Source organism: Mobula hypostoma, chromosome 16 (genome assembly GCF_963921235.1).
Source record: "Mobula hypostoma chromosome 16, sMobHyp1.1, whole genome shotgun sequence".
NCBI lineage: Eukaryota > Metazoa > Chordata > Chondrichthyes > Myliobatiformes > Myliobatidae > Mobula > Mobula hypostoma.
This window is the reverse complement of record NC_086112.1, coordinates 11,969,354-11,982,967: the sequence shown is the minus strand read 5'-3', so window position 1 is coordinate 11,982,967 and position 13,614 is coordinate 11,969,354. Positions and strand designations below refer to the sequence as shown.

At 41.4% G+C, this 13,614-nt stretch overlaps 1 protein-coding gene across 5 annotated transcripts in view; it reads left to right on the top strand.

Moving 5' to 3' along the window:
- xrcc4 (X-ray repair complementing defective repair in Chinese hamster cells 4) overlaps positions 1–13,614 on the top strand; it is a 419,861-nt gene that overhangs the window by 209,743 nt on the left and 196,504 nt on the right. The window contains exon 7 of one of the 5 annotated variants that reach the window (XM_063068531.1): positions 1,283–1,366. The exons of the other annotated variants lie outside the window; for them this stretch is intronic. Coding sequence (XP_062924601.1) covers positions 1,283–1,302 — 20 coding nt within the window. The 3' untranslated portion in view covers positions 1,303–1,366. Of the gene's footprint in view, positions 1–1,282; positions 1,367–13,614 lie in introns of those variants that run through there. 5 annotated transcript variants of the gene reach the window in all.

The window sequence follows — 13,614 nt, the reverse complement described above, 5'->3', positions numbered from 1 at the left end:
TTCAGACTTCTTTGCCTTATCAAGTCCTGATGAGGGATCTCAGCCTGAAATGTTGACTGTTTATTCCCATCCATAGATGCTGCCTGACCTGCTGAGTTACTCCAGCACATTGTGTGTATTGCTCTAGATTTTTAGCTGCAGTTCCTCCTGTATCAATGGATTGTATTTGCTTTCTAAACTCTACCACTGCTGTGCCGAACTACTAGATGCCACCAATAATCACTCACTGACCATACTCACTCACACTATTAGTGCAGTAGACATTTCTTTGCCAAGCCCAGGAGTTCCTGGTGGCCAAACATTTTAATTCTGATTCCCATTTCCATTCCAAGATGACGATCCATGGCCTTCTCTTTTGCCAAGATGAGTCCACCCTCATGGTGGAGGAGCAACACCTTGTATTCTGCCTGGAATCCAATGTGATGGCATGAATATCAATTTCTCCTTCTGGTAAAAAAAATCCTTCCCCTCCCCTCTTGTATTCCTCGCTCTGGCCTCTTGCCTCTTCTCACCTCCCTATCGTCTTCCTCTGGGTCCCCTCCTGCTTTCTTTCTCCCATGGTCCACTCTGCTCTCCTATCAGATTCCTTCCTCTCCAGCCCTTTACCTTTCCCACCCTGTTTGAGGTATATGAACAACAGAAATTCTGAAGAAGGAAATTCATTTTCCAGATGGTTTGCTGGATATAAAACACTCAACCATTCTCCTCAACCATCTTTTCTCCTCAAGCCAGTTTATCCCCATCTATAGATGCTGGCGAACCTATGAGTTCCTATGGCATTTTGTGGATTATTCTGGATTTCCAGCATCTGCAGAATCTTCTACCAGACCTTTCAGATCATCCTCAAGTGATATTCCCAAACAGATCATACTCCATGTCAAGGTTACAACATACTTAAGTAGGATTTGCATAATAGTTCTGATGGTAACCCTCACCCCTCTAAGTTTAAGAATTCCTATTTAATTAAGCTGACAATTTAATGCAGTGCTTCATTGTCAAAGGTGAAATCTCATGTCTATGACTGTACATCAAATGCAAGTGGACATAGATATTAGATTATGAGGACACACGGTCCTCTTTTATTGTCATTTAGTAATGCATGCATACTTCAATATTTTTGCATGCAGGGAGAGTTCTGGTAAACATGCCTCCCTGAAATATGGATATCAACACAGATGAACTCATCAGCCATTTGCTGGGGTATATCCAAATGGACTGCTATGTTTAAATATGCAACGAGAGTAGCTGCTTTTAAAATGCAATCTTTTGTTATTCACTTTAGGTTTACTGAGGAACTTTTAAGATATTGGCAAATTCTAGACTATTTTTAAAGACAGAAAGAATCTGTTGAAAGAAGTTGAAGGTATTTGAGAGATTATTACTTTTTTAAGTTCTGCAGCACTGCTTTATGTTATAAACTTCTGTCTTAAATTTGATAAACAACCTTTATTACCAGTGCTGTGTTCTAGGTACAGCATAGTTACTTCAGAAAAATACAATGAATGAAGTGAATGTATATATAAAATATGTATTGTGAAACTTAATTACTAGTAACGTTGTGATCACCAGGCTTCACAAGCAAGGAATTACCCAGTTGTCTGTATGATCAACTGGCTACAGAGACCTTTTAAACTTGCACTTAAGTCGTTGAGCGTTTTATAGACTCTGCCAAATTTTAGGTCAGTTTTTGTGACTGAATAAGATTGAAGTGTTGTGATTCCCTTGTCATGTGCAAACCAAACCTTGATGATCTACATGTTGCAAGTTGAAGAGATAATATCATTCCTGATTGCTTTCCAGATCCCCACCAAAGACATACCCTCTTCTTGTTGCTACCATCAGGCAGGAGGTACAGGAGCCTGATCACCCACACTCAATGATTCAGGAACAGCTTCTTCCCCTTCTCCATCAGATTTATGAATAGTCCATGAACACTGCCTCATTATTCCTTTTTTACACTACTGTAGTTATTTATGTATTTTATGTGTTGCCACAAAGCAACAAATTTCACTTCACATGTCAATGATATTAAGTCTGATTCTGAACTACTGTAGCTGTGCATTTAAGCATAATGGTTATCACAAATGAAACATTTATTGACATTTGTCATTATCTGTAAAATGATAAATTGAATGAGCTATCAAAAATCACATATAAGAGATAATTATAAAATCCATAGATGCTGTGTGATCTCCTGAGCTCCTCCAGCACATTGTGTGTATTGCTCTAGATTTCCAGCAGCTGCAGTACCTCTTGTGTCTATGATTTACTGCTCCACTGCGAAGCCTACACTGAAGAAGTTTAAATCTTCTCTTTGATGGGAGTTCAGAGAGACCTTTTCTCATAGCTCACTCATCACCTGCCACCTTGCATTTCTTCCTCCCCTCCCCTCACCTTTTTATTCTGACTTCTTCCCCCTTCCTTTCCAGTCCTGATGAAGGGTCTCAGTTTGAAACATTGACTGTGTATCTCCATCCACAGATGCTGCCTGACTGTCTGAGTTCCTCCAGCACATTCTGTGTTTTGTCATAAAATAATCCAGAGTGACGCAGTTGCATTGCGGTTAGCGTAATGCTATTACAGCCCCTTATATCCGGTCCAATTCCACCGCTCCCTGTTTCCATGTGTGTTTTCTGCGGGTACTACAGTTTTCTCCCAGATTCTGAAGATGTATGGGTTAGTAATTGGTCATATGGGTGTAATCTGGGTGGTGCAGGATCGTTGTTGTTTACTGTGCTATATCTCTAAAGCTATTCCGGAATTTTCATGACAAAACAAAGGGAACTTAATTGGAGAAAAAGGGGAGAATACAGTATTTATTGGCAGTTCCGAACCACTCTTTTAGTTTAAAAGCTGCAAATCCAAGATAATCTGCGTTTGTACAAGATTCCAACTCATTGAATGTTCAGGCTTGGTTTGCTGAGATTCCTCAGCATTTCCATTGGAGAGTTAAATCTGAAATCCTGTGCCAGTTTAAAGCTTTAGCTGGATCTGTGCCACACTGATTTCATTGTGGGTAATAGGACTGGGGGGAAGAAGATGAAGAGAAGGTATTCCAGAAAGAAGAAAGACAAGAACCAAGAAGCGACTGACCATTTTTGTTGGGGGTCAGATCAGGTTTATTATCACTGACATGTGTCTTGAATTTTGTTGTCTTGCAGCAGCAGTAGTACAGTGAAACACATAAAATTTACTGTAAGTTACAATAAGAAATATGTATATTATATACAGTACTGTGCAAATGTCTTGAGCACATATATAGCTAGGGTGCCTAAGATTTTTGCACAGTACTGTAGGAATGTTGTATATTGCACTGTACTGCTGCCACAAAAAAATTCTTGACATACAATATGTGAGTGATGATAAACCTGATTCTGATATGGATCTCTGTTGTGGACTGAGAGTGGGAAGGAAGCAGGGAGAGGGGAATCATGGTCGGGAAAACGGGAAGTGGCGGGGGAGGAAGCAGGAAGCACCAGAGAGATATTATGTAATGATGAATAAACCAATTGTTTGGATTCAAATGACCTTGCCTGGTGTCTCAAAACTGGGTGTGTCTGCATCCGTGCCACTCCCCACCTGATTTGGCACTCTTTCTCCATCACCTGTTCCACATCCCTCCTGCGGCGCACCACCCTTACCATTCCCAACATCCTTTGCTTCTGCCAGATTTGCTCCATGTTGACAAATACAGTACTGTGCAAAAGTCTTAGGCACCCTGGCTATATATGTGTGCTTAAGACTTTTGCACAGTATTGAAAAGAGAGCACAAATAGTGAGGTATTGTTCATGGGTTCATGGACTGCTCAGAAATCTGATGGCAGGGGGTAAGAAGCTGTTCCTAAAACATCGAGTGTGTGACTTTAGGCTCCTGTACCCTATTATTGATGGTCCTAAGTGGGCGTATCCTGGATGTTGGGGATCCTTCATGATGGGCATCTCCTTCTTGAGGTATCACCTATTGAAAATGTCTTCAATGGCGGGGAGTTTAGTACCCATGATGCAGCTGGCTGAGTTTACAACTGTTTGCAGTTTTTTCTGCCGGAGGAAAATGCCAGAATCCATTATTAAGGAAGTAATCACAGGGCATTTAGAAAGTTAAAATGCAATCAAGTAGAGTACACAAAATTTTTGGAAAATAATGTATGTTTGATAGATTTGTTACAGTTCTTATAGAATGTCATAAACAGGGTTGATAAAGGGGCATCAATAGATGTAGTATATTTGAATTTGAAGAAGGTATTTAAGAAGATGCAAGATGAAAGGTTTCTGAAAACAATAAAATGAAGTGTGGCAAGGTAGCATAGTTGTTGGTGCAATCACTTTACAGCACCAATGATCACTTGTTGGGTTTCGATTCCCGTGCTATCTGTAAGGAGTTTGTACATTCTTCCCTTGACCACGTCGGATTCCTCCAGGTGCTCCACTTTCCTCCCACAGTCCAATGGCATATGGTTAGAGTTAGTAAGTTGTGGGCATACTATGTTGGCACCGGAAGTGTGGTGGCACCGGAACTTGTGGGCTGCCCCCCAGCACAGTCCTTGCCGATTTGATTTGATGCAAAACGACATATTTTGCTGTATGTTTCAATGTACATGTGACAAATAAAGCTAATCTTAGTAAGGTACATGGGGTTGGGATAATATATTGGCAGAATTTGGAAATGGGTATCTAACAGAAAACAGAGAGTCAGGATCAATGAACCATTCTACGTTTGGCCATCAGTAAGCTGTAGTGTGCTACAGCGATCAGTATGGGGACTTCAGCAACTCAAAATCCTTATTAAAGTCCCTAACCTAAATGGCAGAAGGAGTATCCACCCTCCCAATATACCCATTCACCCAACCTTTAGCACATCTTAAACACAAAATAGTCTGCAGATGCTGGGATCAAAGCAACACTCACAACACGCTGGAGGAACTCAGCAAGTCGGGCTGCATCAATGGAAGAAGATCTTCACAGCGTGCTGTGAGTGTTGCTTTAGCACATCTGCTTTCCCCACTGTAGCTGCTTCTCTAGCTCATTCAATGTTACCTCAGAACCCACAGAACTGGAGTGGTGGCAAATCCCCAATGCAGAGAACTGCTGGAATGAGAGAGGGAGGAGAAAGGCAGGGCTCCAGTTTACATGGAGATATTTCATAAACTAGTCTTGCTATTTTGAAATATAAATGATCATAAGACCATTTATCTTATTTTGTATTCTGCATGCATTCAAATATGACACCTTCAGTACTTTATTGACCACCCTCCTTTCAATTTTGTCTTCATGTTGCCTGAACTTAAATTTCATTTATTTATTTAAAGCAAGGATAGGGGTCCATGGCATAAAAAGGGTTGGGAACCCCTGATTTAGAGGTACAGCCCAGAACAGACACTCCTGGCCTAACGACCTGCACTACCCAGCAAAACTTCTTAGCCCCTTCTAAACTTGTTACTTTACGTTTATTATATAGAGTTCAGTAATCTCTCTTGTACTCTTCTTCCCTTTTACTTTATTTAAGGGTATGTTTCAGTCTTCAACTGATTAATATTGTTAAGACTGATAAACGATTCTCCATTGATTGTATGAGGCCCTGAGTGAGTTCAGTTCATGCCACTGTGGGCTTGGCTTTCTGCATCCAGATGCAATGTGTGGCACTTGCAGTCAGCGCTCTGTGCCAGTATGATCCAGCCCCTGATCCAGTCTTGAACTTCATGAACTTCAGTCTTGTAGACAGCAACATAAGAAATATGTTATTTATAATATGTTTCAGACTAGATGGGCACGGCACAGACTAGACAGTCCGTAGGGCCCTTTTCTATGCTGTAATGCTTTATGACACGCTGACTCTATTAAAGCAAGAATGTGATGGAATAAACTCAAGGATGAAGAATGGAGTAGTGGATGGCCATGGAAGGAAGGGAAGGGGGAGGAGCACCAGAGGGAAATGGGAATGGGGAATGGTGAAGTCAGGGGTGCCATTACTAGAAGTTTGAGAAATCAAATGTTTATACCATCAGCTTGGAGGCTACCCATTCCTATTTCCCTATCTCCTTACCTGTCCATCACCTCCCCCTGGTGTTCCACCTCCTTTTCTTTCTTCTGTGGTCTTCTGTCCTTTCCTATCCAGTCCTTCATCTTTTTCATCAATCGACTTCCCAGCTCTTTACTTCAGCCTTCCCCCCTCCCAGTTTCACCTATCACTTTGAATTTCATCCTCCCCTCCCTCTACCTTATTACTCTGACTTCTCATCTTTTTTCTCTGGTCGTGATGAAGGGTCTGAGCCAGAAAATTCGACTGTTTACTCTTTTCCATAGCTGCTGTCTGGCCTGCTGAGTTCCTCCAGCATTTTGCATGTGCTGCTTTGATTTCCAGCATCTTTAGATTTTCTCTTTTTTTTAATGAGAGAGATCAGAGGAGAATAGCCAGACTGGTTCCAGCTGACAGGAAGATGACGCAAACACAAATAACCATGCATTACAACAGTTGTATGAGAAGAACATCTCTGAACGCACAACACATGGAATCTTTAAGTGGATGTGTTACAGCAGCAGAAATCCTTGAACGTGCACTCTGTGGCCTTTTATTAGGTACAGGATATATCAAATAAAGTGGTCACTGAGTGTATGTAAGTGATAATAAACCTTATTCTCATTCTGCTACTGTAATTCACCACTTTCACAAGATAAAAGAAAGATTTGAGTTAAATCATATTCTATAAATGTTACTGTATTAACATTTTACGATTATCCATAAAATGTAAGCAGCTTGAGAACACTGCCGATGCTTTACAAATACAACATGTGTCCTGAACCTTATTCACAGTCACTGGTTTACTGGTGTTCCTCATTAGAATTTAACAATATTATTCCTGGCTCTCAAACATGCAAAATCAAACAATTACTGTCAATGTTACACTTACATAAGATTCCATCAGTCATTTTCTTTTTCTGCAGTCCATTTTGTCCAAATATAACGAAGAGGAAATAATTTGCATTAATTCATCTGGAGATATAATCAGCACACCACTATTCCCTTCCTCGAATACACTTCCCTGCTCCCTCTTTCCACCTTCCCACTCACTACCTCCATCACTGAAGTCTAACAAATTGAAATACTTAAGACTGTTTAAAATTTAAAATGTAATAATTTGAATACGAAAGAAGGTAATTTATCAACTTTGAGTTTGCCAAATTATGTACTGTGTTGACATTTCCTTTTAGCTATTCACAATACAAAGACTGTAGGGAAAAGAAATAAGGAAAGGCTCATTTTAATTGATATTGGGAGCATTCCAGGGCTTTCTGTGTGCCTTTTAATCATACATTAAAAGGAAAAAAATATCATGAAGTAATAACAAAAATTCTGGAGAATACATAGACATAATGGTTCTAGATGGCGACACTTACTGTGGGTTTCTCACTAGAATTGGTATGGGATTTTATATTTTGTGGTATATATTAGTGACTTAGCAGGTGTAAAAACTATACATAAATTTGATGATAGCCTGAGGATTTCAGAGAGTAAATTATAATATGATCTGGATGTTCAGGGGTAAGGCATATATTTAACTGTGTGAGACCGGGCAGTATTAGAAGGCTTATACCATGCCAGGATCATAATTAAAACTGTTGAATTCAATGGCATCCTGAATATGAAGGTGCATGAAATGTTCCACAACCAGAGTTGTAAACTGAAAATGCTGAGGTGGAGGTGGTTATGAGCTTCAAATTCCTAGGTGTAAATGTCACCAAACACAACAAGCTGGAGAAACTCAGCAGGTCAAGCAGCATCTATGGAGGGGGATAAACAGTCAATGTTTCAGGCAAAGACTCTTCGTCAAAACTGGAAAGGTAGCCACCTTCTCCCTCACCTGTGTTCTGCTGTCACTGGCCAGCTTGTACTCCTTCCTCTCTTCCCAGCATCTTACTCTGGCTTCCACCCCCTTCCTTTCCAGTCCTGACTTTCTGAGTTCCTCCAGCAATTTGTATACGTTGCTCAAGATTTCCAGCTTCTGAACAATCTCTTGTGCTTACAAATTTTGGGAGCTTGGTCTCTACTGCAGGGAAATGAAATATTTAAAAGGATGAAAAGATTCCAGTGCACGTATTGCTGAATTATTTGAAATTTATAAATCAGGAAGAATGAGTAACATTCAAACAAGTTTAGTCCGTATAAGATGTTAGATGTATTTATCCTAGAGGACATTTGACCTTTAGAACAATGTATTGCCTCAATCAATGCTTGACAGGGTTCAGAAGTGAAGTTGGCATAATCAACCTCTGCTTCCACAGAAATGCTTTTGTGATAATCATCAAACAAAAATTTGTGTTGTCCACATCAAGAGAAGGAGGCCTGAAACTTAAAAAAAGTCAAAGTCAACATAAATTACTTGTCTAAGTACATATACAGTGCCTTGAAAAAGTATTCAGACCCAACAACAATTTTCACATTTCACTGTCTCGTTTTCTAAATTAAAAATATATTGAAGTTGGATATTTTGAGTTAATCTACAAAACACTGAGTCTTACTTCAGTGGTGGGCAAGTTGTTGGAGAAGATCCTGAAAGGCAGGATTTATGAGCATTTGGAGACACATAATCTGGTTAGGGATAGACAGCATGGCTTTGTCAAGGGCAGGTCATGCCTTACGAACCTGATTGAATTCTTTGAGGAAGTAACAAACACGTTGATGAAGGTAGAGCTGTGGATGTAGTGTACTGTATATGGATTTCAGTAAGGCAGTTGATAAGGTTCCCCATGCGAGGATCATTCAGAAAGTAATGAGGCATGGGATCCAAGGAGACCTTGCTTTGTGGATCCAGAATTGGTTTGACTACAGAAGGCAAAGGATGGTTGTAGATGATTATTATTCTGCATGGAGGACAGTTTCCAGTGGAGTTCCGCAGGTATCTATTCCGCGACCCCTTCTCTTTGTGATTTTTATAAATTACCTCGATGAGGAAATAGAAGGGTGGGTTAATAAGTTTGCTGATACCACAAAAGTTGGGGGTTCTGTGGATAGTCTAGAGGGTTGTCAGAGGTTACAGCGGGATATCAATAGGATGCAGAACTGGGCTGAGAAGTGGCAGATGAAGTTCAACCCAGATAAGCGTGGTGGTTCATTTCAGTAGGTCAAATTTGAAGACAGAATATAAAATTAATGCTAAGACTCTTGGCAGTGTGGAGGATCAACGAGGTCTTGAGGTCCGTGTCCATAGGACACTCAAAGTTGCTGTGCAGGTCGACAGTATTGTTAAGAAGGTGTATGGTGTGTTGGCCTTCATCAACGGTGGGACTGAGATTAAGAACTGTAAGGTAATGTTACAGCTATATAACACCTAAGTTAGACCCCACTTGGAATACCGTGTTCATTTTGGCCACCTCTCTACAGGAAGGGTGTGGATACTATAGAGAGTGTGCAGAGGAGATTTACAAGGATGTTGCCTGGATTAGAGAGCATGCCTTATGAGAAAAGGTTGAGTGAACTTGGCCTTTTCTCCTTGGAGCGACCGAGGATGAGAGGTGGTCTGATAAGGATGTGTAAGACGATGAGAGACATTGATTATGTGGATACCCAGAGGCTCTTTCCCAGGGCTGAAATGGCTAACACAAGGGGGCATAGTTTTAAGGTGTTTGGAAATAGGTACAAGGGGGATATCAAAAGTAAGTTTTTCAAAGAATGGTGGGTGTGTGGAATGCACTGCCAGCAAAGTTGTTAGTGGCGGATACAATAGGGTCTTTTAAGAGACTCAGGTAGGTATATGCTTAGAAAAATAGAGGGCTACGCCATAGGGAAATTCTAGGCAGCAAGAGTAGGTTACATGGTCGACACAACATTGTGGGCCGGAGGGCCTGTGTTGTGCTGTAGATTTTCTATGTTTCTATGTTTAACATTGTACATCATGTCAAAATCAAAAGATAAATTCCAAAACATGTCAATAACTTACTAAAAATTAAAAACCAAAATTGTGAAGCCGAAAAAGTATTCATTCCCTTTGTAACTATGATGCTACCTTTCCTCAGGGGCAATATACTACCTTACATAGGTAGGAAAAGGGATGAGGTCCTGAAAGGAGAATATAGAGGGCTAGGAAGGGAGTTGAGAAAAAGGACCACAAAGGTAGTAATCTCAGGATTACTGCCTGTGCCACGCAACAGTGAGAGTAGGAATGCGATGAGGTGGAGGATAAATGCGTGGCTGAGGGATTGGAGCAGGGGGCAGGGATTCAAGTTTTTGGATCATTGGGACCTCTTTTGGCGCAGGCGTGACCTGTACAAAAAGGACGGGTTACACTTGAATCCTAGGGGGACCAATATCCTGGCAGGGAGATTAGCGAGGGCTACTGAGGTGACTTTAAACTAGAATTGTTGGGGGGTGGGAATCAAATTAAAGAGGCTAGGCATGAGGAGGTTAGTTCACAACAGGGGGATGGGAACCAGTGCAGAGAGACAGAGGGGTGTAAAGTGAGGGTAGAAGCAAAAAGTACTAAGGAGAAAAGTGAAAGTGGCAGGCCGACAAATCCAGGGCAAGCATTAAAAAGGGCCACTTTTCAACATAATTGTATAACGGCTAAGAGAGTTGTAAAAGAGCGCCTGAAGGCTTTGTGTGTCAATGCAAGGAGCATTCGTAATAAGGTGGATGAATTGAAAGTGCAGATTGTTATTAATGATTATGATATAGTTGGCATCACAGAGACATGGCTTCAGGGTGACCAAGGATGGGAGCTCAACGTTCAGGGATATTCAATATTCAGGAGGGATAGACATGAAGGAAGGGGAAGTGGGGTGGCATTGCTGGTTAAAGAAGAGATTAACACAATAGAAAGGAAGGACATAAGCCGGGAAGATGTGGAATCGATATGGGTAGAGCTGCGTAACACTAAAGGGCAGAAGACGCTGGTGGGAGTTGTGTACAGGCCACCTAACAGTAGTAGTGAGGTCGGAGATGGTATTAAACAAGAAATTAGAAATGTGTGCAATAAAGGAACAGCAGTTATAATGGGTGACTTCAATCTACATGTAGATTGGGTGAACCAAATTGGTAAAGGTGCTGAGGAAGAGGATTTCTTGGAATGTATGCGGGATGGTTTTTTGAACCAACATGTCGAGGAACCAACTAGAGAGCAGGCTATTCTGGACTGGGTTTTGAGCAATGAGGAAGGGTTAATTAGCAATCTTGTCGTGAGAGGCCCCTTGGGTAAGAGTGACCATAATACGGTGGAATTCTTCATTAAGATGGAGAGTGACATAGTTAATTCAGAAACAAAGGTTCTGAACTTAAAGAGGGGTAACTTTGAAGGTATGAGACGTGAATTAGCTAAGATAGACTGGCAAATGACACTTAAAGGATTGACGGTGGATATGCAATGGCAAGCATTTAAAGGTTGCATGGATGAACTACAACAATTGTTCATCCCATTTTGGCAAAAGAATAAATCAAGGAAGGTAGTGCACCTGTGGCTGACAAGAAATTAGGGATAGTATCAATTCCAAAGAAGAAGCATACAAATTAGCCAGAGAAAGTGGCTCACCTGAGGACTGGGAGAAATTCAGAGTTCAGCAGAGGAGGACAAAGGGCTTAATTAGGAAGGGGAAAAAAGATTATGAAAGAAAACTGGCAGGGAACATAAAAACTGACTGTAAAAGCTTTTATAGATATGTAAAAAGGAAAAGACTGGTAAAGACAAATGTAGGTCCCCTACAGACAGAAACAGGTGAATTGATTATGGGGAGCAAGGACATGGCAGACCAATTGAATAATTACTTTGGTTCTGTCTTCACTAAGGAGGACATAAATAATCTTCCAGAAATAGTAGGGGACAGAGGGTCCAGTGAGATGGAGGAACTGAGCGAAATACATGTTAGTAGGGAAGTGGTGTTAGGTAAATTGAAGGGATTGAAGGCAGATAAATCCCCAGGGCCAGATGGTCTGCATCCTAGAGTGCTTAAGGAAGTAACCCAAGAAATAGTGGATGCATTAGTGATAATTTTTCAAAACTCGTTAGATTCTGGATTAGTTCCTGAGGGTTGGAGGGTGGCTAATGTAACCCCACTTTTTAAAAAAGGAGGGAGAGAGAAACCGGGGAATTATAGACCGGTTAGCCTAACGTCGGTGGTGGGGAAACTGCTGGAGTCAGTTATCAAAGATGTGATAACAGTACATTTGGAAAGCGGTGAAATCATCGGACAAAGTCAGCATGGATTTGTGAAAGGAAAATCATGTCTGACGAATCTCATAGAATTTTTTGAGGATGTAACTAGTAGAGTGGATAAGGGAGAACCAGTGGATGTGGTATATTTGGATTTTCAAAAGGCTTTTGACAAGGTCCCACACAGGAGATTAGTGTGCAAACTTAAAGCACACGGTATTGGGGGTAAGGTATTGATGTGGATAGAGAATTGGTTAGCAGACAGGAAGCAAAGAGTGGGAATAAACGGGACCTTTTCAGAATGGCAGGTGGTGACTAGTGGGGTACCGCAAGGCTCAGTGCTGGGACCCCAGTTGTTTACAATATATATTAATGACTTGGATGAGGGAATTAAATGCAGCGTCTCCAAGTTTGCGGATGACACGAAGCTGGGTGGCAGTGTTAGCTGTGAGGAGGATGCTGAGAGGATGCAGAGTGACTTGGATAGGTTGGGTGAGTGGGCAAATTCATGGCAGATGCAATTTAATGTGGATAAATGTGAAGTTATCCACTTTGGTGGCAAAAATAGGAAAACAGATTATTATCTGAATGGTGGCCGATTAGGAAAAGGGGAGGTGCAACGAGACCTGGGTGTCATTATACACCAATCATTGAAAGTGGGCATGCAGGTACAGCAGGCGGTGAAAAGGGCGAATGGTATGCTGGCATTTATAGCGAGAGGATTCGAGTACAGGAGCAGGGAGGTACTACTGCAGTTGTACAAGGCCTTGGTGAGACCACACCTGGAGTATTGTGTGCAGTTTTGGTCCCCTAATCTGAGGAAAGACATCCTTGCCATAGAGGGAGTACAAAGAAGGTTCACCAGATTGATTCCTGGGATGGTAGGACTTTCATATGAAGAAAGACTGGATGAACTGGGCTTGTACTCGATGGAATTTAGAAGATTGAGGGGGGATCTGATTGAAACGTATAAAATGCTAAAGGGATTGGACAGGCTAGATGCAGGAAGATTGTTCCCGATGTTGTGGAAGTCCAGAACAAGGGGCCACAATTTGAGGATAAAGGGGAAGCCTTTTAGGACCGAGATGAGGAAAAACTTCTTCACACAGAGAGTGGTGAATCTGTGGAATTCTCTGCCACAGGAAACAGTTGAGGCCAGTTCACTGGCTATATTTAAGAGGGAGTTAGATATGGCCCTTGTGGCTACGGGGATCAGGGGGTATGGAGGGAAAGCTGGGGCGGAGTTCTGAGTTGGATGATCAGCCATGATCATAATAAATGGCGGTGCAGGCTTGAAGGGCTGAATGGCCTACTCCTGCACGTATTTTCTATGTTTCTATGTTACCATTCATATAATTTGTTGATGTGTAAAATTGCACAATCACCTATTTTCAATGAATTCATAAGAATAAATACTCCCTCCCTCTGCAAGGCCCAACAGTATGGTAGATTTTCAACAGACCAAACCAAAACAAAGACA